Raw genomic sequence first — 27,820 nt, 5'->3', positions numbered from 1 at the left:
TAAAAGGAAGTTCTTCACGCAGCACACAGTCAACTTGTGGAACTCCTTACCTGAGGAGGTTGTGAAGGCTGGGACTATAACAATGTTTAAAAGGGAACTGGATAAATTCATGGTGGCTAAGTCCATTAATGGCTATTAGCCAGGCTAGGTAAGGAATGGTGTCCTTAGCCTCTGTTTGTCAGAGAGTAGAGATGGATGGCAGGAGAGAGATCACTTGATCATTACCTGTTAGATTCACTCCCTCTGGGACACCTGGCATTGTCACTGATGTTAGACAGGATACTGGGTAGATGGACCTTTGGTCCCACCCAGTCTGGCCGTTGTTATATTAACACCCCTAACAAGGGATCTTTGCAGCATGGCTGAGGCATATTGGTGGGGGTGACATATAGAGGGAGCTTGCCCTACTGCCCCACAGGCTGTGCCCTCCACTCTCTACGGATGCCAAACTGGCAACTTTCTGTGGGGCTAAACTGACACTGAAAGCTAGAGAGACAGTGCCTGGGAAGTGAACAGGAAGCAGGCTGCCTCTGTGCCACCCCCCTGACATTGGAGCCCAGCACAGAAGGTGCAACTGTTAGCACCCGCCCCTTCCCAAAATAAAGCCAAAGGCCTCTGCCCTTCCTCGTGCTTTTCTGCAGCACTGCAGTTGTACTAAAGTAGGTTAGGAGGGAGGCAGCCGGGAGTGAGAGCTCCATAAATCACCACCCAGCTCTCCCGGCAGCTGACACTGCAGTTTCCTCTCTGAGAGCCCTGCTGGCCAACTCCCGCAGGCTCAGGCCTGCTGGGAAGAGCAGCATCCCCAAAGGGGGCGGGGAGGCAGGTCTCGGCCTAGGCCCGGGCTACCTTCGCTTTCCTCTTCCCTGCAGCCCTCAATGAGGGTGAGAACAAGCTGGTGCATCTCCGAAGGAGGGCTCGTAAAGCCTTGTGTTAACTGAACACAAAGAATGGTTGTGCCTGGCACTAGTATGCAGCCGCTTCTGAGGTGGGGCACACCAGCTCTTCAGCAGCCACACAGCAGCACCTTACTGGGATCACGCACTCACCGTGGCAGTTCAGCCCTCTCCCAAGTGGGGCTCAGCAGCTGTTTAACAGCCAGGCGCCAAGGCAGCACAACATGCTGGGTCAGGAAGTGAAGAATCCTCTGTCTGCCTGTAACTGCTGAGGGGGAGTTTGAGGGAGATGGAACAGAAAGGACCCATGTTGGAGTCTGACTAGGACACCGGGGTTCCCACCTTGACACTCACTGGGAGTGCCTGGGGTATCTATGGCCACAGGTTGCACCCACCCTAAGATTATTAGTGGGGACCCTAATGGCACAGGGGGGCTGAAAACCCCATCCAAAGGTCATCCCCATGGAAGCACCACCAGAGCCCCTTGAGGAGATGCGACGTCTGCACTCCATAGGCCTTGTGTTGCTCCTGGAGGCCATAGAGGTTGGGGATGGGCTGTCGCTGGTCTGAATCTGGGCCGTTCCCCTTGGTGGCTTCTGCGCACTGTGAGCCTGGTGGGTCTCCGACAGCCTCTCCAGACCACTCCTGGAATAGACACTGCCTGGCCCCCTTGTGCCAGCCTCAGCTGAGGAACCTGGACCTGCTAGGCCGGGCCCTGGCTGCAGTGGGATTAAGGCAGGGTCTCCTCCTGCCTTGGGGTGCTAGCAAGAGGAGCCAGAGGGGCATTTGAGATCCACCCTCTCTTCTCCCCCAAAGGTTCTGCGCTACTTTGACTACGTCTTCACGGGTGTCTTCACCTTTGAGATGGTCATTAAGGTGAGTCTGGCAGGGTCCGGGGCTTGGGCCGTATCGCAGGGAGGGGAGGATTTACCCACTGCAGGAGAGCTCTCCAGTGGTTGACCCAGCCACCAGCCCTGTGGGTTCCCCCTGGTGCTGCTCCAGCGAAAGGATGAGCTCACCCTCCCATGTTACCAACCCAAGTGGGGATCAGTGTAACAGAGCAGACGCTGTGTGTATGGACCACCCGTCAGTTCTTCCTCGGGGGGGGCCTCCAGCCTGGGAGGAGGGGATGGAACCTCATCCTGGAGCCTGTCCGTTCCCAGCCAGGACAGGGAAGGGGTGACTTGGAGGGGAGAAGCTGAGAGGAGACTGGTCCCTCCCAGTGGCTCTGCTGGCATTTCCTAACCTCGCAGCTGAGGGAGGATGAGGTGTGCAGAGCTGGAAGGGCAGAACTTGTGGGGGGAGGGTAGGTGAGAGGCAAACCCATAACAGAGGGGTGGCGGTCTGGAATCCAGCCCAGGGAAGGGGTAGGCAGGGTAGCGGTGGAGGGATGCCTGTGGCTGTGCAAAGGGGCACGCTGAGCCCTGGAGAACTCGGGGGGTGCGAAGACGGGACTGTCTGCTGGGGCGGAGGCTGGGATGGAAGGAGCCAGAGCCAACAGGGCCCCGTCTCCTTCATGTGACAACAGGGCTGGCTTATGAAACGAAGTGCCCCAGGAAGCAGTAGCAAAGAGCCGCAGAGAGAGCTGAGGAGATGAGGGCCCTGGATGAGAAGCAGGGAGCTGGAGACCAAGTTCCCCCTCTCAGTCACTGAGGGGCGCTCAGCAGTGGCAGGGTTGCCTCTGGGTTAGTTTGAATTGAGCTTGGGAAGAAAGTGCCCTTAAAGTCCAGATGTTGCCAGCGGCTGGGTGGCTCTTGTCCCTCCATCTGGCTAGCAGAACAGGCCTGGCTCCTTCTAGACTGAGGAGACTTGGTTCTAGCCCTCCCCTGAGTAAGTTATGTCCCCACCCTGTGCCTCAGTTTCCCTCTGTGTGAAAGGAAGGTAGTGGGTTGGCCCCTACTCTGCCGAGCGCGCTGGGACCTGGGGCTGAGCAGAGTGAAGTGTGATTGAAAAGGGAAGCAGCCTTTCCCCCTCAGCAGCAGCCACCACGCAGCGAGCCGCCCTGGCTGACCCTCTGCCTGTGCTCCGCTCCCTGCCACAGATGGTCGACCTGGGGCTGGTTCTTCACCAAGGCGCCTATTTCCGGGACCTGTGGAACATCCTGGATTTCATCGTGGTCAGCGGAGCTCTGGTGGCCTTTGCCTTCACGTGAGTTTCCTATCGGAGCTCTCACACTCCTCCCCAAACCCGGCTCCTGGCTGGGCAGGTGGGGAAGGCCCCAATTTGCTCGTTGCATGACAGGGCATCCCCATTCGTTGCCACCACCCCCCAGCCAATCACAGAGCATGCATGGAATGGTGGAGCAACCTCCCCGCCAGCTTGGGATGCCCCTAGCATGTGGAGCCGCTCCCAAGGGCCAGGTAAAGGCTGTCCATCCTAGCCATGCAGTCCCCACAACCAAGGCCTCGGCCGCAGGGCCAAAGGAGTGGAGTCCCGAGCAGGAGCTCCCCAGAAGGGAGCCTTGTGCACGCAGACCCAGGTCAGGCCCAGTGCCGTTGGCTTCGGGAGCAGGATTCTCAAGGCCTTGCACCATGATGTCGCCCAAGCCATTAGCACAGTGATGTTCCGTTGCCACCCAGGGACTGGCCTGGCAGATCCCTTGCTGAACAAAAGCCCAGGGGCAGCAAGGGCCCATATGGAGAAAGGGTTTCGCTGTGCTAGTCAGAGCCCAACACCTGGAGGAGCCTCAAATGCAGGGCTGGAGTCTAGTAGTTAGAGCAGGTGGCTCCTGGTTCTTTTCTCAACTCCAGGAGGGGAGCAAGGTCCAGGGGTTAAAGAGTGTGGGGAGTGGGTGTCTGGGCTCCTGGGTGTTCCCTCTGGCTCTGGAAAGGAGTGTGCTGTGGTCATTAGAGCACTTCTGGGTTCTCCTTCCCAGCTCTGCGAGTGGTGCTGGGCCCCGCTGCTTGTCCATCTCTCACGTGGTGAGAGGATGTTGGCACCTGGCAGATTGGGAGACCCGGCCCATTGGGCACGTACAGATAGAGAGGGCTAGAATTGCACCAGTTCAGTGGATTAGGAACTGAGTTTCCGGTGTTGGTTTTCTCAACCCATGAGCAGCTTCTGTGCCCTGATGAAGCAACACACAAGGGTCAGCAAATGGTTGGGGTTGTGTGGTCATTATGGCAGGACGTGTGTAAACAGACACATGAGCCAGGAGAGCCCTCGGGGTCCTGGTGGGTCACTGCCAGTGGCGAGCTCTCCTGCTGCAGGGAAACCACACGCTGAGCAGCGTCTGTCATGACTCCCTGCTGGGATCCCTGGGCATCACTGCTTGTGGGCAGGGAGAATGGGCATTGCCAAAGGGACCAGCTCCCAGAGGGGCTGGATGGTACAGCCGGCTGCACCCCCAGAATGTGCATCTCCCCACTCCCCCCACATGCCCAGCACTGTCCCACCGATTGATCCTCCCCCGTGCGTGGTCTGTGCTGGGAGGCACGGGGGCTTCCCCTGCCATTCCTGACCCTCTGTGTGGAGCTGGGCAAACTGCTGTGGCTGTTGGATGACCCGTCCCTTTTCGATGCCCACCGTGCCCGAGGACTGGCCGCATCAGGGCATTTGGTGCTGCCTTCTCACTTGGAGGTCACGAGCGCAGTCGAGGCTGGGTCGGTAATGGCCATCTGATGGCCTGTGTGTGAGAGGAGTCTGAGGGATCTCAGCCTTTTCCCCAGTGGGAGCAGGCACCCACTTCACATCCACGAAACACCATTGCCAGCAGCCTTAATTGGCAGAGAGGCCAAAGTAGGTCCCAGAACCTGAACTCCCTGGAGTGGTTGGTCCTTTGGGTCAGAACAGTGAGAGACATCTTCACAGCTGGTACCACTGGACACGGCCGGGGTTTGGACCAGAGCCCAGTGGTCTTGATGCATCCCCCAGGCTTCAGGGTCTGTATGTTCCCTGGGGAAACCCAGAGTTTGCAGGGTTAATGTGCCCTGGCCTGTGCAGGAGCAGGGAGGGGAATGGAAAGCTCAGGCTGTGAATGTCATGTCCCCATCCAGGACTAGCAGCTCCGGCTGGAGGCAGCTGCTGCTGCAGTGAGGTGGGGCGGAGAGGGGGCCCCCTGCCCATTAAATATCCTGACTCTCTAGAGAGAGTTCATTCTGAACTGGGCTGAAGCAGAGCTCTGGCACCCGGTTCCACTCTCCCCACCCCGGCGTCGTGACACTGGTGTAGACGAGTCAGGGCCATCCATAGCCTTGTGTCCTAGTCCCTGGGGGCTAGCTTGGCTGGTGCGAAGGGGTCTTAGGGGAATGGCTGTGCTGCCCCCCTCCCAAAGAGCACCCTCCACTGCAGGGAGTCCCAGACTGGCTCTGCCATCTTCACAGAGCCCATATGCACGGTCCAGGGGGCTGTAGAGGAGAGGAATGTGTGGCCAGGGCAAAACCACACCCCAGTGGTTCTGCACCCCTGCAGTAGCCCACGGTAGTTGTAACGGCAGGGATGCAGGCTGGGCTAGCCCTGAGGCCTGCAGTAGTGGCTACTTGAGGGTGACCCTCCAAAGCCGACTAGGGAGATCTCACCAGACCTGCCCTTTTCCCTTTGAACCTGAGGCCGGGTGATGTGACCAGCATGCCTCTAGGAGGGTTTGGTGAAATCATGGGTGGAATCCATAGTCACGGGGGGCGGGGGTGAACTGGCTGGCAGCTGTGCTGTGTAATTTGGGGGAGTGGAGTGTATTGGCGAAGCCAAGACCCATTTTGTATCTAATCCATCAAAAGGCACTGCAGATATAGGGAAGAATGGGTTTTAAAGGGTTAACCGAACATTTCAGACCCATCCGAAAGGCTATGGGGTGGGGGGCGCGTGGGGATCTTTTCCCGTCAGTTTGCTCACCCCTGCCAGAGAGACGTTTCCCCCATTGATTGAATCCACCTGCCTCTCCTGAAGAGAACTCTCAGCTTTCTCCCTCCCCACCTCTCTCCCCACCCTTACCCTGGTTTATTTCACCCTGTTTCATGTCAGTTTCATAAGAGTCCAGCATTAGCCTAGAGCCACTTTGAGCCAATGGCATCCATTTCGGTAACACATGACAAGTAGCTCTTGATGTTGTGCTGTGCTGCATTATTGTCTCACTGGGCTGTGTACGCTGCTCTCCGCCATACCACGTTCCATCATGCTGCTGCATCAGCACCCGCCATCCCAGGGCCTCGACAGCTGAATTCTAGCTCTGCCACAAGCTACTCTGACCACAGTTATTCCCAGCTGTGCTGGTGGCAAGAGGCCTGAGAGGCGCTGATTGGGCTTGCCTTTGTATGTGATGTGTGCCCCGATTCTCCTTCCTTGCTGGCGGAAATCCAGGGTACCTTCCCTGCAGTTACACCAATGTAACTGAGAGCAGAGGCTGTGCCCCCAGGGGGCCAAAAGCTGGTGTCAGTCAACACAGCCGTATTGAAGTCAATGCAGCTCCGTCAATTTACACCACCCTCAATTTATTTGACTTCACTGGGAGTTTTGCCCAAGTAAGGAGTGAGTAAACCTGGAGTAGGGAGGGAGTAAACCTGGAGTAATGAATTCACAATTTGGTCAGTTGTCCTCAATTTATTTGACTTCTCCAGTAGTTTTGTCCAAGTAAGGAAAGGCCAAACCCAGAGTAAGGGAGGAATGAATGCTGGGTAAGCGAGGAGTAAACCCTGAGGATTTGTCCCTCTGTTCATGATTTAAAAGCTCATCCACATGCAGAGAATCCTCCAGCTGTTGGAAAATGTCCTGTTTGGTACCAGAGCCTGGATCCAGCTGTCAAGCCTTGATCTGGCTTTCAGGTTCTCCTGACACTGGCCTCCTTACCTTGCTCCGCCCAGCTCGGTCCATCAGCTCAGTCCATCTCTTGGCCAGGAGGTGAGAGAGGAGGAGCATGTGTGAAGCCCTGAGCAGGGCGCTGGGGGTTCCAAGAGCAGTGCCTGTGTGAGGACAGCCCATTTGGTGGTTTTTGTTGGGGTGTGTCTCGTGTGTTTTCTCTCTGGTTGTCACTCACCTCTCCTTGTCTTTTCCCCTTCACTGCCACCTGACACAGGAGCAACTCACGGTAAAGTCTCTCTCTCTCTCTCCCGTACACATGCTGTCTATGTTCTCTTTATTTCCCTGTGTTCATGGTCATGCCTTGCTTTGAATGGGAGGATCTGTCCTTCACTAGTTCAGATCGGTCCTTGTCACTGACCCTTCTGCTGGACACCCAGCCAGATTTCTCTGGCCCCCATCCATAGGGCACCCTGTTGCCTCTCTCTCGGTCCTGTGCTGGAACGGGGTCTCCTGAAATGGGACAGTGGGTCCCCTCTAAGGACATGATTCCCTTGTACACAGCACTTTGGAGCCTTTCGCACCAAATAAATTTGTTAGTCTCTAAGGTGCCACAAGTCCTCCTGTTCTTTTTGTGGATACAGACTAACACGGCTGCTACTCTGAAACCTTTCACAACATTGTGCCTTTGAAATCCGCACCTGGTGACCTTCTACTGGGAAGAGGGAGTGGGGTCCATTGCTACGGGCAGGGAACTGGGAGGCAGAATGCCTGTGTTCTGTTCCCAATTCTGGTAGGGGAGTGGGGTCTAGTGGTTAGAACATGGGGAACTGGGAGCTAAGACTCCTGGGTTCTGTCCCCAGCTCTGCCACTGATGCGCTGTGTGACCTAGGTCAGATCAGTTTTTCTCTCTCTTTCTCTGCTTCACTTCCCCCTTCTCTGAAATAGGGATAATACTGATTGACCCTTCCCCCCCTCACCCGGTAGTGTGAGGGTGAATGAATGTTTGCAAAGTCCCTTACAGGAGCTAGTGATGGATGAAGTGTTGTTATGAGCAGCAGGGCAACTCACAGAGAGAATCCCTGTGGGAACAATCACCAGTCCCCATCAGCTCGGCATGAAGCAGTTCCACTCCACCCCTCCATGCTGCGGCCGGCTTTGGGTGAGATTGTGGCCCAGCTCTCCGCCGTCCCATGTACCGGAGGCACCCATGGTCAGCGCATAGCCCCTGTCCCAAGCTGGGAACCAGGCCCAGGGTTATTGGATTTTCCTACATCCAGCACCTTCTGGACTGGATCTGCCCGTACGGCCCAATCTGTGCTGGGGAGAAGAGGAGCTGAAAGTACCAGGCAGTCTGCGCTGAGATCGGGGGCTGGAAGGAGTTCCCATCCTGCCCCTTCTAGGGACCGAGCCGTTGGAACACAGGGCTTCTTAGTTTGCAGCTAATAATAAATAGGGACTTTTCCTATCACCAAACATCACTCCCATCTTCCAGCCACAGGACTCCTAGGTTCTGTTTGCACCTGTGCTGGTAACTCCCAAAGTAGCCATGGGTAAGTTGCATAGCCACTCTGTCTCAGTTTTCCTATCTATAAAATGTGGATAATGAGGCCTCTGCAAGGAATGAATTTGCTGGGTCTCAGCCTTGATCCCCATGGGACAGATGTCTGAGGTCCCAAACCACCACCCTCACAATCAGCGATCCCCGTCTCTGTTCATTGGCAGCCTCGCCAACAAAGCCAGGATTGAATGGGCCATGAAGGCTTCACCCGCTGCTCCCCACAACAGAGATCACACTTGGCAGGGTGTGCACGAGGAAGCTGCCTGGCTTGTATCTGTAGCCAGGACATGTTCAGGCTCCAGGGCCCCTTTCCCTGGTGGTAAAAAAAAAAAAAAAAAAAATCATCTGTGTGCAGTGACAGGAGATGATTAAAGGAATTTCACGGTGGGGAAAACTACTGAATAGATGAGACTGAATTCCCCATCTCCCTGGATGTGACACCACGCTTACCATTTGCCACAGCTATTTGTAACAAGTGGGGATATGTATTTTAGTGGTTAGTGCTGGGAGCTGGGAGCCCGGGCTCCTGGGTTCGGTTTCCACTTCCAAGTGGGAGTGTGCTCTTGTGGTTAGAGCAGAGGATCAGAAGCCAGGACTCCTGAGTTCTGTTTGCGCCTGTGCCACTCATTCCTGAAGTTGCCATAGATAAGTCCTTTTCCCACTCAGTAGCTCAGTTTCTCCATGTATTGAATGGGGAGAACGATACCGACCTTGGTAAAGAGCTTTGAGGTCCTTGGATGAAAGATGCTGTAGAAGAGCAAACACCTGGTGCAGGGACCTTCCCCGCTCCCCAGCGGAGGAGTTCCTTCTGCCTGGCCTTTTCTCTTTGTGGAGGTGTCTGCAAATCATGGTTTGGTAAGTGCTGCTGGCTCTGTGGAAATTACTTCTAAGACAAAGAACGAGGTGGTTGTTCAGACTGCGGCATTGAATGACGATGTCCCAGTGAGGATGAACTATGTGGGTTTTTCAAGTAGGAGTCAGGATTTTCTTTCTGGTGGGATGCTGGAGTGGAGGTGTTCCCCACTCCTGGATGCCACCCATCAACTGGGCAAACTTAAATCACTCTACACTCCCCACAGGTGTGGGATCTGTGTGATCAAGGCTGCTCACTGTGGCCCAGGACTTAGGGTGACGCCAGCCAGCCCAGACTGGGAGCTAGGCAGCCAGAGAGAACCACGGGAGCTGGCCATGGATGGATGGAAAGACATCATAGGTAGAAAGGTAGAGTGGATGGATGGACAGATCCATGGGTGGATGGATAGATTGGTAGGTAGAGTGGATGAATGGATGCATCAATGGATGGAATGACACCAAAGATAGGTAGAGTGGATGGATGGAAGGACATCATAGGTAGGTAGGTAGACTGGATGGATCCGTGGATAGCTGGCTGGGAAGTCACTATAGATAGGTAAGTAGAGTGGATGGATGGGTCCATGGATGCGTGGATAGGTAGAAACTGCAGATACATAGGTGGAGAGACATAAAATATTTTTAGTTCTTGAGCACCATCCTCTGCAGGATAGTGAGAAAAGGGCTGGTGTGTGATAACAGCACCTCCTAATGGCTGCTGGTGAGTGCAGGAGGTGAGGAGGAGAGAGAAGGGATGGCCCAGGCTGGTAGATGAGTCACTTGGGAGTGACCCAGTAACCCAGAGTCTCCCACCAACAGGTGAGTGCCCCACGCCTATGGGAATGGACCTCAGTGAAGAGCCCTGTGTCTAGAATGGCACAAGGGGCCTGGGCCTCATCGTCTCTCTCTCTCCCCATTCTTCCACCCCCACCCAACGTGTCTCTACAGAGGCAGCAGCAAAGGGAAGGACATTAACACCATCAAATCATTGCGTGTCCTCCGCGTCCTCAGGCCCCTGAAAACCATCAAGCGATTGCCAAAGCTCAAGGTAGGTGCAGGGATGGTTGAAGGCACATAAAGGAGTTGTGCAGGGATTTGCAGGATCAGGTGGGGGGTCAGAAAAGGGGGCTGGGAGACAGGAGATTGGGGTCTATTCTCAGCTATGGGAAGGAGTGGCCTCTAGTTGTTAGTGCAGAGTCAGAACTCCTGGGTTCTGTTCTTGATTCTGGGAGGTCTCGGGGGGTAAAGCAGGGGACCTGAGGACCATGACTCCTGGATTCTATCCCCAGCTCTGGCATGGCCTTGTTCTGTGACCTCAGTGAGGCTAATCTCTGGGGATTCAACCCCTGAAAATTAGGCAGCCAGTTCCTAAAGGCCCAGGTGGGACCTGAGTGGAGAGCAGCATGCTTGGGAAAGGGGCGTTTTTTTGGCTATGTGGAGATGGGGCCAGGCCAAGTGGGACTCGAGGGCAGAGCATGTTTAGTCTGGACTCTGCAGTCCTGACTGGGCCCCCTGTCCGTTCCAGGCTGTCTTTGACTGCGTGGTGAACTCTCTCAAAAACGTCCTCAACATCCTCATCGTCTACATGCTCTTCATGTTCATCTTCGCCGTGGTGGCCGTTCAGCTCTTCAAGGGCAAGTTTTTCTACTGCACAGATGAGTCCAAGGAGTTTGAGAAGGACTGTAGGTACGGAGCCACCTTCCTCTGTCTCTCTGCACCTGGCCATGGCCCAACCCATCCCTGGGCTCCTAGTGCTTCCAGTTCCCCACCAACTTCTCAGCAGGCAGCGTCACTTTTCCTGTTTGGCCTCCGGGTGCAGTGCAAAGCTCCTGTGCTCGCTTGGAGAGTAGCCTAGCTACACAAAGGTGGCAGCCAATGCAAAGGCGATGCCTGGACCTCACCCTCTGCTCACTTAGCGTTGAGTTTGCACTGGCACAATGGAGTTGATTTCAGTGGAGTCACTCCTGATTTATAGTCCGGCTCATTCCTACGCCCCCTTAGAGTCGCTGCCACTCACTTACTGTTATCCTGTCCCTCTTGGCAGCTTTCTTTGCCCCCTGGGTCTCGGTAGGTGGAGCCAGGCAGAGATTCACAGATTCACAGCGGGTGTGTAAGGAACAGAGGAGAAATGACAGTGGCCTGCTTCTCTCACATACGCCACTGTGAGACCCAGGTAACTCCCTACCTGGTGTAAATCAGCATCGCCCTTCTGGAGTCAATGGGGTCAGATCCCCCGCTGGTGTAAACTGACATTGCTCCATTGGAGTCAGTGGGGTCAGAATCCCAGCTGGTGTAAATTGGCCACAGCTGCAGTGGAATCAGTGGGGTCAGATCCTTCGATGGTGTGAATTGGTGTTGCTCCATTGATGTTACTGGGGCTATTTGTGATTTACATCAGGGCAAGAGGCCCCAGATGGGTCAGCAGTTCAGACTCTAGTGGCCTGATTCTCCTCTCGCTCTGGGATAGATTCCAGGAGTCAGTGAAGTGACGCTTATTGACACTGGAGAAAATTAGATCAGAATCAGGCCCTAAAGTCAGTGAGGTGGCTTATGAGACGTACAGAGTGATTTGAAAACAGCCGGCGAGTGGCCTTGCAGAGTTCCCTCCGGCCCAGTTGACATAGGGGAGGGAAGGGAAGGGGGCGTGGTGGAGTGAGGGCCCCTGTGCCTTTTAAGACCTGGTACCAGTGATCTGAGCTAAAGCTGCCTCTTGCAGGTTCAGTTACTCTGGACCAGGTGGCTGGGGGTCAGACTGCTGTGATCGGGTCCCTGTCCACCCTCCCAGACCCCACTGCCCCCGAGCTCTGCTCAGGCATGGTGGAGAGCTGAGCCCACGGGTCCCTACTCGCTGATGGGGGTGATCAGCAGTTGCTGCAGTGGCATTACACAAATGTGCAGCCAGCACGAACAGGAGCAGAATCGAGCCCGCTAGCTAGTGTGAAGCCAGGGTCGCTCAGGATCTGCCCCCAAGCCCGTGAGATCAGGAGCTGGCCTTAGGCATCCAGTTCTGTGCCCCAGCCCTCCTGGCTGTCCAGCTGACAGTGTCTGTTCGTCCCCAGGGGCGAGTACCTGGTCTACGAGAAGGACAACGAAGTGAAAGCCCAGAAGCGAGAGTGGAAGAAATACGAGTTCCACTACGACAACGTGCTATGGGCACTCCTGACACTCTTCACTGTGTCCACGGGCGAAGGCTGGCCACAGTAAGGAGCTGCCGCAGGGATGGGCCTGCGTGTGCAGGAGAGGGCTAGGGTTAGCCTTTTCCTCTCTGAGATCCAGGGCGAAGCATCGCTTAGATCACAGCTGAACGTAGCTGGTTCAGCCTGGAGCAGTCAGATGCAATGACTAGAGCACCAGAGTGTGACTCAGCGGACCTGGGTTCTGCTGGCCTGCTGGGTGACTCTGAGCATGTCACTTTCCCTCTCCGTGCCTCAGTTTCCCCCTCTGTAAAATGGAGAAAATGGTAGGCCTTCATGGGTGAAAAGGAAAGACGGGCATGTGACTGAGCTTCAGGACTCTTGGGTTCTGTTCTCAGCTCTGCCACTCGTGCTACGTGACCGTAGGGCCAACTCCTTAGCTAGTGTAGATGCCTAGCTTCATTGAAGCTGTGCTGAGTTACACTCGATGAAGATCTGACCCTTGCACCCTGTAGGCTGCATGTCCCTCAGCCATATGACCAGGGTATTAGCACAGCATGAGCCTAGCTGGGGACGGGAGTTTCTACTGGGCCTGAACTGACGACTCCATGCAGCTGTTTTTCTCTCTCTTTCTCCCTTTCTTCCCTCCCCTTCCACCTTCCTTCCTTCTCCACTGCAGAGTCCTCAAGCACTCGGTGGACGCCACGTATGAGAACCAGGGTCCCAGCCCCGGCTATCGTATGGAGATGTCCATCTTCTACGTCGTCTACTTCGTGGTCTTCCCGTTTTTCTTTGTGAACATTTTTGTGGCCTTGATCATCATCACGTTCCAGGAGCAGGGGGATAAGATGATGGAGGAATACAGTCTGGAGAAGAACGAGGTGCAGCCTGAGTCAGGGGTCCATGCCGCTCTGTCCCTGTCCCACCCATGGCAGCGGCTATGCCCTGGCCGCCATGCGTTTCGCCGTTAGCACCGTGGCATGCCCTGGAGCAGCTGCTGCAGGGCCTGGGACTGTCATGCAGAAAGGAATTCAGGCTGTTCCTCCAGTGCTGATGTGCTCCCTGGAAGGGCTCAAGGCCAGATCACATCACTGAGCCACTCGGGAGAGCTCCTCCATTGCCCCCTGCAAGCTCGTTAGTGAGCAAGCTCTGTTCCCAGTTCTCTGGGTGACCCTGGGCAAGTCTTTTCCCCTCTCCAAGCCTTGGCCTGGTGGGACGGGTCTGGCTCCTGCTTCTGGTGCTAGAGATTGTCGGTTCAAATCCCCAGCGAGCGGAGGGGAGGGAGAACAGCAGCAGCTGCACAGGGGTAGCCCATGTTAGACAGGAAGGTCACGGCAGGGTCCCTTCTGGCCGTAGCATCTGTGAATCAGGGCATGAGGGCACCGGAATAAGGCCAGTGGTTTTCAAGGAGCTTCCCTAAGGAGCCACAGGAAACCAGGGGCTGCTGAGCTTTCAGGTGCCCTGAAGAACTGGGGGGGCTTGAGTTGAGAGAGCTGGGATGGCCCCCACGATGACCAGTGCATAGGGTCATGTCACCAGCTGGTGAAAATCTCCATTCACTTCGTGGGAGAAATGATGATTCACGCCGGCCCCGTTACAATGATCTACACTGATCTCCCCCTTCACCCAGGCCAGAGAGCATCCTCTGACCCGCCACAAAGGGGTCGGAGACACATTCGAGCGGGGCAGCTGGTCGAGCTGTCCTTTGTGCATGGGGTTCGGCCAGTTCAGCGTCTCTTGGCCTGGGTTGCCCCTGTATCGTCCCCGCCCCCCATCCTGACGCTAGTGGCCAGGAGCCCCTCCCGCTCCAGTGGCTGTGTCTGTCCTCTCCGCAGAGAGCCTGCATCGACTTCGCCATCAGTGCCAAGCCCCTGACCCGGCATATGCCTCAGAACAAGCAGAGCTTTCAGTACCGCATGTGGCAGTTCGTGGTGTCGCCGCCCTTCGAGTACACCATCATGGCCATGATCGCCCTCAACACCATTGTCTTAATGATGAAGGTGAGTGACCCCCATGCGGGACAGGGGCAGTATTGACCAGGGTATGAGACGCCGGCTGTACCATGCCTGGCAGAGCAGTCATGGGCCCCTCCTGCATAGCTGGCATGTCCCCCATCCACCCGATCCCATGGGGCTGATCTGGGGACCTGGCCCCTCCCGTGGGGCTGATCTATGGCCTGGGGTCCTGGCCCCTCCCGTGGGGCTGATTTTTTGCTCTCTTCTCTTGCCTTTAGTTCGACAAGGCCTCAACTGCTTATGAGAACGTGCTAAAGATGTTCAACCACGTCTTCACTTCATTATTTTCCCTGGAGTGTCTGCTGAAGATCATGGCCTTTGGAGTGCTGGTAAGTGTCTCCACAGCCAATTCCACTAGGGAGCATGGGGTGTTACCATGGAAATAAAAGACAGAACTCGGCTCCTCCAGCAGGAGGGGGTTCCCCACCTGTTCTTCCAACCCAGTGCCTCGCCCTCCCCCTTTACCAGATGGGGATTTGACACTCTTCCCCCACACGTCCTGTGGGTGAGTGTCAGAACACCTTGCCAACTGGCAACTAAGAGGAGATTGTTGAAGGCATCTCCAAGCACTTCATAAGGTGACCCCAGCCCAGGGAAAGGGGCCGGTTCTGCGTGGTTCATGAAACTATAATGAGGATTACGGGGAGCAAAATAAAGAAGGGCTGCAGGAGAAATGTCCCACTAGTAAGGTCCATTAGCATCGTTTCCCCAGGGGACATGGAGTCCAATCTCCATTCATGGCTCACTGAAGATCCCTGGGGGTTTGAGGCTCCCACCACTGGTGCAGGTGCTCGGGGCAAGGAACTGACTCCATCTCGCACAGAGAGATCTGGGCTTCCGTTCAGGCAGGAGCCAAGAGTGAGAGGCGCGCAGGGAGGCTAAGAGGCTGGATTGGAGAAGCAGCACAAGCTGATCTGGCAGGGAGAGCAGACGCTGATAGATGGAGAAAGGGGAAAAAAAGAGAATGAATCTCCCCCAGACAATGTGGCTGATTTTTGATCCTGCCTCATTCCCTTATTCTAACTGGGCTGTTTTCTCATAATTCCTTGTGTTTGCTGTGCTGGGTTCATTTCTCCACTGGGGGCTTGCTCCACAGAACTGTGGACAGATCGGGAACTGGTGGCTCTGGCGGGGTGGGAGAGGGCTGTGATTTCTTCTCCGGCTCGGGGAATCCAGCCAAGGATGTGTTTCTGTCCCTTGGCCGGAAAGATCCCAGCAACAGTAACATATTCTGCTCTTGTGTGTTTTATTCTTTCATTTTAAGTGTCCATCTAACTGTCCATTCTGATTGGGCCTAGGGTGGATGCACTTTTCCAAAGTTTTGGAGGGGGAGGGGGCATCCCCCTGGGTTTAGCTGATTGATTCCGGGGGCCAGAGAACCTGGGCTTAGTTCTGCTCATAGGTGGGTCCTGATCCAGAGCCCCTTGAAATCAGCGAAGAGGTTCCCACTGATCTCAGTGGAGTTTTGGTCTGGCCCTTACAGCCATGACACAGCAGTGTCACACCACAGTCTTTGCACTGTTGTCATTCCCACGGGTAACTGAGATCAGCATCAGGCCCCGGTCACACCAGCCACCCCAGGATCATTTCAAGGTGCCAAGAAATACCCCCACCACTCCTTTAAATTAACCCTTTCGACCCCCTCCCCTCTTGCCTGCCAGATCCATTGGAGCTCACCGAAAAGGTAACCTGGGCCTCACTCTCCCGGGATCAGGGCACTGGGGCAGGGAGGAGATGGGGCTGGGGTTGGGGGGTGACTCTCTGTTCTCGTTGCTGTTGCTTCCGTCGTGAATGTCGTTGAATGTTTGCTGCTGTGTTGCTGTTCCTTTTCGTCCTTTGTTTTTGTTTTTCTTTATAGAATTATTTCCGTGATGCCTGGAATATCTTTGATTTTGTCACAGTTCTGGGTAGCATCACAGACATCTTAGTGACAGAGTTTGCGGTAAGTTTGAAACACCGCCTCCTCTCTTATGGCCTTAGCTTAAGCAGAGGGGGACGCTCGCCAGAGGGGGGCACTGCAGGGAGCGGGACAGAACTGCAGGATGGGCTTTTACCTCATTTTGCCTGGCCCCAAGGAAGGGCAGATGCTGGGCGAGGGAGACAGCTGGGTTGGAGCCATATTCAGTGTCATCCCAGATAGCCGCCATGGGGAGAAGAGAGCTATGCAGTTTCTATATGAGGAGGCCCAAGAATTCTTGTTCTGGGGACAACCCCAAGTGCTGAGGGACCAAGCCAAGGCAGATGGAGTCAAAACCAAACCCAGCTGGGCGTTCCCTCCCATCTAAAATGGATTCAGTGAGGGCTAGGTTCTGATCTCACATGCCATATCCCAAGTCACTCCACTGGTGGTGGGCATGCCGGCGTAAATCCAGAGTCACTCCACTGAGGGTAGGTATGTCAGTGTAAATCTATAAAAGCAGCAGAGAATCCTGTGGCACCTTATAGACTAACAGACGTTTTGGAGCGTGAGCTTTCGTGGGTGAATACCCACTTCGTCAGACGCAGGAGTCACTCCACTGGGGATCAATATGCCAGTGTAAATCCAGAGTCACTCCACTGGGGATGAGCATGCCGGGCGTAAATCCAGAGCCACTCCACTTGGGGTCAGCATGCCGGTGTAAATCCAGAGTCACTCCACTGGGGGTAGGTATGCCGGTGTAAATCCGGAGTCACTCAACTGGGGGTGAGCATGCTGACGTAAATCTGGAGTCACTCCACTGGGGGTCAGTATGCTGGTGTAAATCCAGAGTCACTTTTCAGTGTTCATTGGAGTGATGCCGAATTTACATAGGTGAAACTGAGAGCAGAGCCTGGCCCCTGGAAATTAGGGACAGAGAAAACTGAAAGCAGCCCTATGACATTCCCTAGGAGGCAGGGGAACAGCCCCAGATACACACATACAGGGGCGCACACACAGCGCTAGGCATGTTACTGACAGTTGGATTTGAACTGGGCCATCGCCCTCTGCAGAAAACCTCCTGCTCAGGCCCTCGCCCCTTGGTAGCCACCAAGGCAGAGTTCACATCCCACCTGGAGAGAACTCAGCCAGCCCAAAGTCAGGGCAAGGGACCTCTCCTGGGGTCACTGGGGATCATCCTGTTCATGGAGTGAACGTGGTAGAGAAAATACCTTGGATACACTTGAGGGGAGTCCGCACTTCAGTGTGGTGTGTGGGGGGGTGGCAGCTGGGTACAGGAGATGGGCAGGGGCAATGCCTCTAATCCAACTGGCACTAGCCTTGGTATAGAACTGCAGGAAGCAGCCCTAAGTGGGTTGAGGAGACAAACTGAATGATCTAGCAGGTCCCCTCCATCTCTGCCACCAACTAGCACCTGGAGAGCCGTTCCTCCAGTGTTAATTAATCCTCCAGGATGGGGTCAGTATAATTATCCCTCATTTTACAGATGGGGAAACTGAGGCACAGCACAGGGCAGTGAGTCAGTCACTCAAGGTCACAGAGAGAGCCAGTGGCAGAGCTGGGAATAGTACCCAGAAGACCTCCTTCCCAGTCTCCTCCTGTTATCACTAGGACACGCTCCCTCCCACCCAGACGCTGGGAACCCAGGTGTCCTAAACCTCTCTTCCTTCCTGCTGTAGGGACTAGGCCACACCCCCAGTGCTGGGGATAGAACTCGGGTGTCCCAACTCTGCTCCCAGGCAAGGCCTGTCCCCTCCGGGATCCCCTGCTGACAGAGACCCAGATCCTGATCTCAGTGAAACTGCTTTAAATGGTCTTACTACCTTCTGAGAGCTGCCTTCCAACCCCCTGAGTGTGCAAGACACACTAGTCAGTGGGTGTGCAAAAGGAGTGTAAGTAACGCCCCTTGGCGTCTCACACACCTGTCTGCCCACCCACATTCAGACGCCACCTAGCCTGCCCTAGCGCTCGTCTCTGCCAAAATGGGGTCTTTGCTTCTTGGCACTTAGTGAGGTTTGAGTTCTCCTGGTCTGTGGGTCTGGGGATAGGAGGGGGCTGGATCCCAATGGGATCCCAGAGGCAGACAGAACGAGGGGCCAGGCCCTGGCAGCAAGGAGTGGGGTTTGCTGGTGGGTGGACCTTTGCCAATCCAGCCCAGCACACAAGTCCCTTTCGAAGGCCCCTCCTTGCCCTGCCAAGCCATTGCATGCCACTGGTGATGCCTGTGTCAGGGGCAGGCCCCTTGCATGACCTTCTCAACCTGCTCTTGCCCTCGATGGCCTGTACGATGTAAACGCAATGGACCCGAGCTTGCAGGAGAGCTCTGCAGCGGTGCAAACTCTGGAGGGCTGGGGGGGACGGGGAACACAGCATGCGGGCCCTTCCTTCAGAAATAACCAAGAACCTGCAGGCCTCTGGTGACCCTCTGGCCCAGTGCAATTGTGTGGATAGGGCTGCTAGCCCCAGAGAAGGCAGAAGAGCCTAGTACCTGGGAGGACAGGGCTGGAAACTAGGACTGCTGGGTTCTCATCCCAGCTTTGCCACTGACTTGCTGTCTGATCCTGGGAGCATCTCTTCCCCTCTCTGTGCCTCAGTTTCCTGACCCACCTCCCAGGGTCGGGGGAGGGAGGAGCTGCGAGGATGAAGACCTCAGCCTGAGGTGGCAAAGCCATGGAGGCTGGATGTTTGGGTCTGTGCCGGAGGACACGGTCCTGAGCGCTGGGGAGAACCCATGCCCTTCGCTCCCTTGCATCAGAGCAGCCCCTCGGCAGGCAGGGGAGTGGGGTTGGGTGCTGGCACTGCCCTGTGCGGGTGGGTCGGGAGTCTCCTGCCTCATTCTGTGTGCTCTCTATAATGACTGTCTCTCTTGTCTTATCTTCTTTCCATGCTGTCTCTTTATACTGTGCTATTTTGGGGCGACGCCCTCTGAAAATGTCATCCAATCAAAATGCACTATGAAAAATCCATGTGTCCATCTCTGAATCGGTCTGTGTATCCATGCCAACTAATATTTCTGAACTTCCCCCGCCTCCCACCCCCCGACAAAACACCCCGTCCTCAATTTGTCGCTCCATCTCCGTGTATTACGCTGGTTGCCAATCAACCTGTGACACTAAACAACCCCCTCAAATTTCTCCCTCTGCCCCCAACTCCTCTCCTCCTATTCATCTCAACATCTACATCTAGAATCTGGTTGGTTGAATATCTTTCTGAAGCCTAAATGCATTATCTAAGAGCACTCTCTCATCTCTGCATTGCATGAGTTACTGCGCTGGGAACTGCCTGCAGCTAGCTGGCTAGCCTGCTGTCTTTTCTCTCTTCCATCCTTCCTTTCTCTCTCCCTTCTTTCCTCCAGATGTACGGATCTTTGAAACAAAGCAGCGAAAAAGAAAAAGTCTCCGTACTTGCCTTTCTGTTCAAAGGGCCTAGTGGAGGCGGAGTGATGCGGTGTGTTACAAACTAGGGGGTGGCGCTGAGTCGGAGGGCGAGAGATCCCCCAGATCCAGGGGTTGATCTCCTGAGAAAGGGTTGGCCGGATTCTCAGGTAGACGGTGAGATCCTTAGGTAGAGATGTGGGTGGACCAAGGGATAGGCCCCAGGTGGACGGTTGGATCTCCACATAGAGGGATCCTGGGGAGATCCCAGTGGCTGCACAGAGTGAGGAGAGCAGGTCCACGGGTTATGCAGCAGGCGTCTCACCTCTCCCTCTGTCTGCACATGGTATCGGCTCAGATCTGCAGCTAGCTGAGGACTCTCAGGGACCCGGCTCTGACCCTCTGAGGGTTGGGGGCTGGGGTCACCAGCACACTGGTGGGAAGAAGGAATCAAGAGGCAAGTCAGCTGACAGCTGCCAGGACTGCGCCCCCCATCGCTGTTGGTTGAGAGGCAGTGCAGGATGGGCAGGGGAGATGGAAACCAGGAAGGAGCAAAGAAGGGCCTATGTCTGTCTGGGCCCACATGTGCACATGGAAATGGCCTTCTATACACACGTGTCACACGTGGACACTTCCCCCAGGCTTGCACCCCCCCAGACACACACTTATTCCTCCCATCCCCGCTGCCTGCACATGCACTTCACACACATTCACATGCAGATCCATGCGCGCACCCACTACCTGCTTCCCTCCCCCACCTCCACACCCCATCCTAACGCTAGCACATGCTCTCCCTCCCCCTGTGCCCTGCTGCTGTTGTTCCTAACCACTCTTCCCTCCCCAGGGCCCTAGAGGGCTGAGTTTGCCTCAGAGTTAAGTACCCTTGGCGGGTTCCCTGCCAACAGCAGGGCAAGCCTCACACTCCTACAACACCCCCCTGCCACCTTAACGGGGCACCCTCTAGCGTCAAGAGGGGAGTGCTCTCTCCATGGCCCCTCTGCCGAGGCTACCGCAAGGGGCTGCCACCTTTGCCATGCATGACACAGACCCCGGTCCCCATCCCAGCAGGACCTGGACTGAGCCCTACTAGAGGGGAGCATCTGAGGCAAGCTGGAAACCAGGTCAACAACTCTGCGTCCTCTGAGATTAACCAGGCGGCGTAGGGGGCAAAGCCTGAAGGGAAAAGGACCCTGTCGTTTCACTCAGACATAAGATCCAAGAGACGGAAGAAGGGGGCAAAGGTGCAGAGAGGAGGGTGGAAAGGAGCTGAGCCTATTGGAAGAGCTTCCTGGGTGGGATGACGGAAGATCCCCTCCCTTCTCCATTCCCTCCTCCCCGTGTCTCTCTCTCTGCAGAGGTGGGGGGCCTTTGTGTTCCGTGCTCCCGCAAGAGCCTCGCTGTTCGATTTCTCAGTCGGTTTAGGAGGCTGATAAATCGGTGCTGCTGCCATTGCCCCCAGAGGGGGCTGCCGCATGCTCCCCCCTGGAGTCCGTATGTTACACTCACTCCTTGCAAGGGTGACTCCGCTTCTGGGAACACGCCAGGGCAGCTTCTGTGGGGCAGGGAGCAGGCAGACCTCCCCATGTCCATGCAGGGTGGGGACTGGAGAGAAGTGCCCACGTACAGGGAACCATGGGTTGGTGCTTTGACTTGTAGTTACACAACAGCTCCAATCTGTTGTGTAATTATACAGCCAGGTCCTTGGACCTATGTTAACTACACAGGAGTTCCCTGCTGTGCATTGTGTAACTACACAAGGAGCTCTGGGCTATGTTGTGTACAAGTCTTGTGGCCTGTTCTGTGCAATTGTAAGAGTCACATGGGATGTGTTGAGTTCAGAGCCCTGGTGGTGCATGTTGTGTGGCAGCGTGTCTTGTGGCTCGCATTGTGCGACTGCACAAGCTTTTCCTGGCACATTTGGCTGTTGCACAAGGATAACACGGTTTCAGTCATGAGATTACACAAGAGTCCCGTGGCATGTGTTGTGCGGCTGTACACAAGTCCTGTGGTGCGTGTTGTGTGGCCACATACGTCTTGTGATGTCTGTTGTGCAGTTGCGCGAGTCCCGTGGTGAGTGTTGTGCAGCTACACAGCTGCTCCCTGGAAACACAGGGGTTTCTTCTTGGCCGGCAGGGCTTCCCACAGGCAGCAGGAGGATGCTGTCCAGCTGTGCTCTTGGCCGCTGGGGAGAATGCCCCATTAGGGAGCACCACGGCAAGGCCCCTGTACACCCCGTGTGTCTGAGTACCTTCACCTTCCATTGAAGCCAGGGGGTCACCCAGTACAGCCCCACTGCTCCATTTGCCCCTCCCGCCCTCTGGATGTGGAGAGAAGGGATCAGGCTGGGTGAGGCTGGAAACATAGCCATGGGTGTAGGAGCCAAGTCCTTTAATTTCCAGGGTGGGTGTAGAACCCTGGGTCCTGGGCGAATGCTGTGCTGTGCCTGTGGAGCTGGGATCCCAGCCCCACTTCTGACTTGTGCATTGATTGGCAGAGGGAAGGGGAGTCCTTGGGCTCGAGGTCAGAACTTCACAGCTGACTCTGGGTCTGCAATGGATCTGCCAAACAGACCCCAGGGCCGAGCCAGAGCAGAGTCTACATGCCAGGAGCAAGTTTGTCTCTTAGAAAAGGTGGGGTGACCTCAAGGGTGCAGAGGTTGGTGGCCTGAGGTTAACCAAGGAGCTGCATGACACAGCCTGGGCCACCGATTAACTGAACTCAGTCCAACGTGCCAGGCAGAATTGCCCAACTCCAGCAGCCAGTGCCCTGTGGGAACTCCAGAGCCTACCACACTTTGCACTGCTCAGCCCGGTCCCAGAAGCCACATGCCATCTGCTCCTGGGAGGTCCAGAATGCATCTTCGTGAAACCAACAGGACAAGTGAAGCTTCCCGGCCTCTTGGCCCTCCCCTCCCCATCCCTTGGAGCAAAACCTCACTGAATTGTCCGTGCCTGCAGGCTGAGTCCCTCCTCCCCCTCCGCCAGCCTCAAGATGTTATTCCAGGGAGCATCCCAGCGTGGCTGTTGGGTGCACAGAGACAGATGCATTTGAGGTCCCAATCATCACATGTGATCTGTAACCTTGCAAGTCCCCAGATCCCTTCCCATCCCGAACTCCCCCTCTCCTGGCACTTGTCCTGCTTTCATTCTCTGTGGTTGTGTGTGCATAGTACGTGTGTGGCGTGACCCCACAATGCTCTACCTGCTTGTGTCAGAAAATATCAGTGCATTTGGTTGTTGGGATAGTTAACAATATATAACCCTGATACTGCCGAATAACCATGGAGTTCCCAATTGGATGAGCCCGGCTTCTTAGTTTCCTTTATGTTCGTTTTTCCTTTTTCAGGGATGGCTGGTGGGTGGAGATTGTTGGGTGGCTTCCATGCTGCGATTTGTTCATAGTGTTATCATTCGTTGTCCCGGCTGAGTATCATTATTTGTATTAATATTATGTATCATTTATTTTTATTAAATTGTTAACAACACTATTAATTCATTAACATTCATTTTATTCTTAATAGCATCCAATGCATTATAATCATATTTATTTATTGTGTGTTATAATTACCATGAGCTGGTATTGTTTATGTTATTTATTAATACGCATTGCGATACCGTTTATTGTTTATCAGCGATGTATTGGTTATATCATTGGTTAAACAATACTGTGCTTATCATTTATTTATCACATACAATCAGGAATAGCATTGTGTATTGTAGTCATTTATTATCTATTTGGTAATATTATGCACTGCTGCTGTTTATCATTGGTTATTAATTAATGGCGTTGTGAATAATAATATTTAGTAGTATTGGTTATAAACAGTTGCTATTCATTGATCACAATTGATGGTGTTGTTATTCTTTTATTAATACTTCCTTAAGTGCTCCGTGGCTTTCGTTTTAGTTGTGAGTTGGTGGGTTAATCGTGTGTTGAGTTGATGTTTTCCTGGGTTGTTCCCCTGCGGTGCTGCGTGGATTCGGGCACACGTTCAGGGCAGTCTTCCCTGGGGGTGAGGATCTCCCCTCTTGCGCCCACGGGTAGCGCTCACCTCTCCTTCCTTTCATCCCCTCAGAACAACTTCATCAACCTGAGCTTCCTGCGGCTCTTCCGTGCTGCCCGCCTCATCAAGCTTCTACGTCAGGGCTACACGATCCGCATCCTGCTGTGGACCTTCGTCCAGTCCTTTAAGGTGACCGGGGACGGGGGGCTGGGCCAGGGGGCCAGGAACCCAGCGACTGACTCACTGAATGACTGACCCGTCGTGACTGCCCAAGGTTTAGCGTATGCGGGCTGGACCCTTGACTCTGAAGATGTATTGATTCCACATCTGTCCGTTTGCCCCCATACAGACCCCTCTGTCTATCCCCATAGAAACCCATCCATCCACTTGTACTCTGTCTATCCAGCCATCCCATACACACCCTTTCGTCCATCCGTCCCCATGCACATCTGTCTATCTGTCTATCTACCTATCTATCCCCATCCACCCCCTCAATCTCTCTCTCTCGCTCTCTATCTATCTCAAAGTGTCTCAGCAGGGTGGCATCCAGGTGCTATTCCCACCTCAGTTGCTGACCCCTGGCCCAGGGTGGGTGCCTGGGGAAGCAATGACAACCTCCCTCTGGTTTCAGTAGGCTGTGGATTGGGTCAGTGTTGCTGTGGTGGCAGGTCTCTTCACCGTCTGTGCCTTCCCTGTGCTGAGCGCTGGAGGAGGCACGGCGGGCGAGGAGGGAAGCTCCCAGTATGCTCCCCCTGCGATCCAGCCAATGGTGCACGTGAGGGGTGTAAGCTGGATTTTGCTGCATTGAATGGAGAAGCAGCCGCTGGCCCAGTACAGGGGGAAGCTATTAGCCTGGCAGGGCGCGAGGTTTAAAGCCCCCCATGAGTGACGCGCCCCGTTCTGCTTCTCTCCCTAGGCCCTTCCCTACGTCTGTCTGCTGATTGCTATGCTCTTCTTCATCTACGCCATCATCGGCATGCAGGTGAGTGTCAGGCCGGCCAGCTCAGGGGGCAGGACACCATCACAGGCCATTCTGCGGGGCGGAGACGGAGCACTAGTGCCTTGGATGGGGAGTAAATCCTCCGCACACACATGCGGGTTAGGGCTGCGCTGGGCTCCAAGCCAGCTGTGCCTGGATGCTGGAGCAGGCTGTCTGCAGGAGAGAGATGAGGCGCCATCTCCATTGCTATCTGAGGGCCCTCTGCCTTTGCAGGTGTTCGGTAACATTGGCATTGAAGACGAAGAGGAGGAGTCGGCTATCACAGAACACAACAACTTCCGCACCTTCTTCCAGGCCCTCATGCTTCTTTTTAGGTGAGACCCTGTCCCTGGCAGAAGCTGGACTGAGCAGAGATCTGTGTCCCGTCCCCACTACAATTGCAAGAAAACTGACCTCCTGGGATACCTTGCTCTAATGCCATGGGTTGTCTGGCTGTTAATTAGCCCCCAAGCTCCACCCCAGAGGTGGCTGCACCTCAGTGCCAGGTGAGGGATCCCAGTATAAACAACCCACACCCCAGAGGTGGCTGCACCTAAGCACCAGGTGAGGGATCCCAGTATAAACAGCCCCGCCCCGCACCCCAGAGGTGGCTGCATCTCAGCGCCAGGTGAGGGATCCCAGTAGAAACAGCCCCCGCCCCACACCCCAGAGGTGGCTGCACCTAAGCACCAGGCAAGGGATCCCAGTATAAACAGCCCACATACCAGAGGTAGCTGCACCTAAGCACCAGGCGAGGGATCCCAGTATAAACAGCCCCCACCCTGCACCCCAGAGGTGGCTGCACCTCAGCACCAGGCGAGGGATCTGAGTATAAACAGCTGGAAAAAAAACATCCCTGTAAGCACTTTAGGCTGAATGATGCTGTATATGTGCCAAGAGTCATTCCTGGCACCCAGGTGCCTGAGGGGACTGGGACACAGCTGCCTGGGTTGCTCCCCCTGCCCTGCCCTGCCCTGCCCTCCCAACACACTTCCCCTTCTCTCTCTGTGCGGCTGCAGGAGCGCCACAGGCGAGGCCTGGCACGAGATCATGCTGTCCTGTCTGAGCGGGAAGCCCTGCGACGAGAACTCAGGCATCAAGGAGCACGAGTGTGGCAACGAGTTCGCCTATTTTTATTTTGTCTCCTTCATTTTCCTCTGCTCCTTCTTGGTGAGTCTGTGGGGAGCTGGGCGGGGAGCAGCAGGCCTGAGTCGTGAGTGTGCTGGCGTGTGTGAGCTGAGGTGCGTTGACAGGTATATATGTGCGCTGTGTGTATGAGCTGTTAGGGTATTCGTAGGTGTGTGCCCATCTGTGTGTGTGTGTGCTCTGTGCGCTCCTGGGGGAGTTGTGTTGACGTGTGTATATGTGCTTGCATAATGACACATGCACAAGTTGTGTCTGATGACTTGTACGTGTGAGTTTGCATGTTAGCAGATGTGTGCATATGTATATGCACATTGGCACATGTGTGCACATGTGCATGTGCTGTGTGACACGGGTGTGCACATTGACGTGTGTGTACACATTGGCATATTATGGTCTGTGAGTTGCATGTATGCAATGCATGTACGTGGTGTGTGTATGAGGGAATTGTGTGTGTGTTTCATGTTTATGCCAGTTGTGTGTGTAGTTTAGTATGTGTTGATGCATATGTACATGTATCTTCTGTGCATGTGCTGTGTGTGAGCACGCATGCACATGTGCATGTGAGTACATGTGTGTGCATGTGAGTACATGTGTATGCACATTGGCATATTATGGTTTGTGAATTGCATGTATGCAATGCACTTATGTGGTGTGTGTATGTGGGAATTGTGTGTGTGTGTGTGTGTTGCATGTTTATGCCAGTTGTGTGTGTATTTTAGTATGTGATGGTGCATAAGTACATGTATGTACTCGGCATGCCTCTGTGTTGGCGTGTGTATGATGACAGGTGTGTGCATAGTGGTATGTGCATGCTGCATGAGTAAAGGGAAGATGGGGAGTGGGAGAATGACCAAAACATGAGCTAGAGATGCACGGAAAGAGGAGGCTTTGGAGCGCTCAGAGCCCCGCCATGGCAAGGGCTGCAGGATTTCACCGCTGGGTTCTTATCTGCACTGAACTACTTGTTCAATATGCCTCTGCGTCTGTCTTCCCCCTCCTCCATGCCCCAACCCATGCTGCTGCAGATGCTGAACCTGTTTGTGGCCGTCATCATGGACAACTTTGAGTACCTGACCCGAGACTCCTCCATCCTGGGACCCCACCATCTGGACGAGTATGTGCGTGTGTGGGCAGAGTATGACCCCGCCGCTTGGTAAGGACCTCACCCTCATCCCACACCTCCTGCCCCCGGCCAGCAACTGGGGCTCCCTTCCCTCCCTCGAGGGGAAGATTGGAGGGCTCGGATTTGTCCATGTCTGCTGGGGAGCCGAGATGAGCCTCCTGCATCAGCAGAGAACTGACTTTTGGGGGGCTGGGGGAAGCAGGTGGGGAGCAGAAAGAACCAAGTCAAGGAGGAGTGGGATCTAGCTGTCAGAGCCTGGTTGGGGCTGGGTGTCAGGACTCCTGGATTCTATGTCCAGCTCGGGAAGGGGAGTGGATACCGGACCCAGGTGCCCTCACTCTAATCCACTATTCCAGGGAAGAACAGTTACATGGCTTGGTGGGCCATGGATCTGATTCAGTGCCGTGGCGATACGGGGCTAGATGGCCTACTCTGGACAATCCAGCGCAGACATCGGCTCAGATTCCTGGGTTCTTGTAGGGTCTGAAGTTTCCAGGCCCATCTGGAAGTTTCTAGGGCTGGGAGAAGGGGGTGCAGGGCACCCTGGAGTCCAAGCACCATGGGAAGGAGCCATCAGCCAGCATCTCCTGAGTCGAGAACCCTTTGCAGTGAGGTGGGGGAGGTTGGTCCTAGTCAATACCCTGGTTTGCTGGGTAGCCGCTGCCTTGGGTTAGTTCCTGGACAAAGCCGGACAAAGCCTCCTAGAAGCAGCCCTTGTTGCCCGCCTGGCTGCCTCCTTGCCTCCCCTAACAGATCATCACGTCCTCTGGCCTGCAGGCAGGGGCTGTGTTCCTCCGGTTGCCAGGAGGGGCGACACGTGGAGGCCTCTCTCATGGCTGAATGCCAACTCTCCGGGGCAGGTGCTGCAGAGGATCTGTCCAGGATCAGATTCGGGGCAGACAGGACCAGTTCCCCCTGAGCACTGACCCAGCTGTACACTAGCGAGACCGGATCCCAAAGCCTGTCCACCTCTCCTGGGCTGGCTCTGTGTCCCTCTCGGGGCCCTGCACACGCAGGCTCTTGGATAGTGTTGCTGTTTAATGTTTCCTTTTTCAATTTTAGGTTCTTGCCGCTGGATTCTCTCTCACCCTCCCC

At 55.0% G+C, this 27,820-nt stretch overlaps 1 protein-coding gene across 1 annotated transcript in view; it reads left to right on the top strand.

Annotated features, from left to right (window-relative positions):
• The window catches only part of CACNA1A (calcium voltage-gated channel subunit alpha1 A), a 148,377-nt gene that overhangs the window by 84,096 nt on the left and 36,461 nt on the right, over nucleotides 1-27,820 (top strand). The window contains exons 23-36 of the mRNA XM_075061097.1: nucleotides 1,710-1,769; nucleotides 2,935-3,041; nucleotides 9,982-10,081; nucleotides 10,559-10,719; nucleotides 12,093-12,233; nucleotides 12,847-13,048; nucleotides 14,003-14,167; nucleotides 14,401-14,511; nucleotides 16,041-16,124; nucleotides 23,550-23,666; nucleotides 24,394-24,459; nucleotides 24,691-24,791; nucleotides 25,476-25,626; nucleotides 26,628-26,755. Of these exons, the coding sequence (XP_074917198.1) occupies nucleotides 1,710-1,769; nucleotides 2,935-3,041; nucleotides 9,982-10,081; nucleotides 10,559-10,719; nucleotides 12,093-12,233; nucleotides 12,847-13,048; nucleotides 14,003-14,167; nucleotides 14,401-14,511; nucleotides 16,041-16,124; nucleotides 23,550-23,666; nucleotides 24,394-24,459; nucleotides 24,691-24,791; nucleotides 25,476-25,626; nucleotides 26,628-26,755 (1,694 nt within the window). The remainder of the gene's footprint in view (nucleotides 1-1,709; nucleotides 1,770-2,934; nucleotides 3,042-9,981; nucleotides 10,082-10,558; nucleotides 10,720-12,092; nucleotides 12,234-12,846; nucleotides 13,049-14,002; nucleotides 14,168-14,400; nucleotides 14,512-16,040; nucleotides 16,125-23,549; nucleotides 23,667-24,393; nucleotides 24,460-24,690; nucleotides 24,792-25,475; nucleotides 25,627-26,627; nucleotides 26,756-27,820) is intronic.

The sequence above is a fragment of the Chelonoidis abingdonii genome, chromosome 26 (assembly GCF_003597395.2).
Source record: "Chelonoidis abingdonii isolate Lonesome George chromosome 26, CheloAbing_2.0, whole genome shotgun sequence".
NCBI classification, from domain to species: domain Eukaryota; kingdom Metazoa; phylum Chordata; order Testudines; family Testudinidae; genus Chelonoidis; species Chelonoidis abingdonii.
Note: the sequence above shows the minus strand (reverse complement) of the source record. Positions and strands in the feature narration are given on the sequence as shown.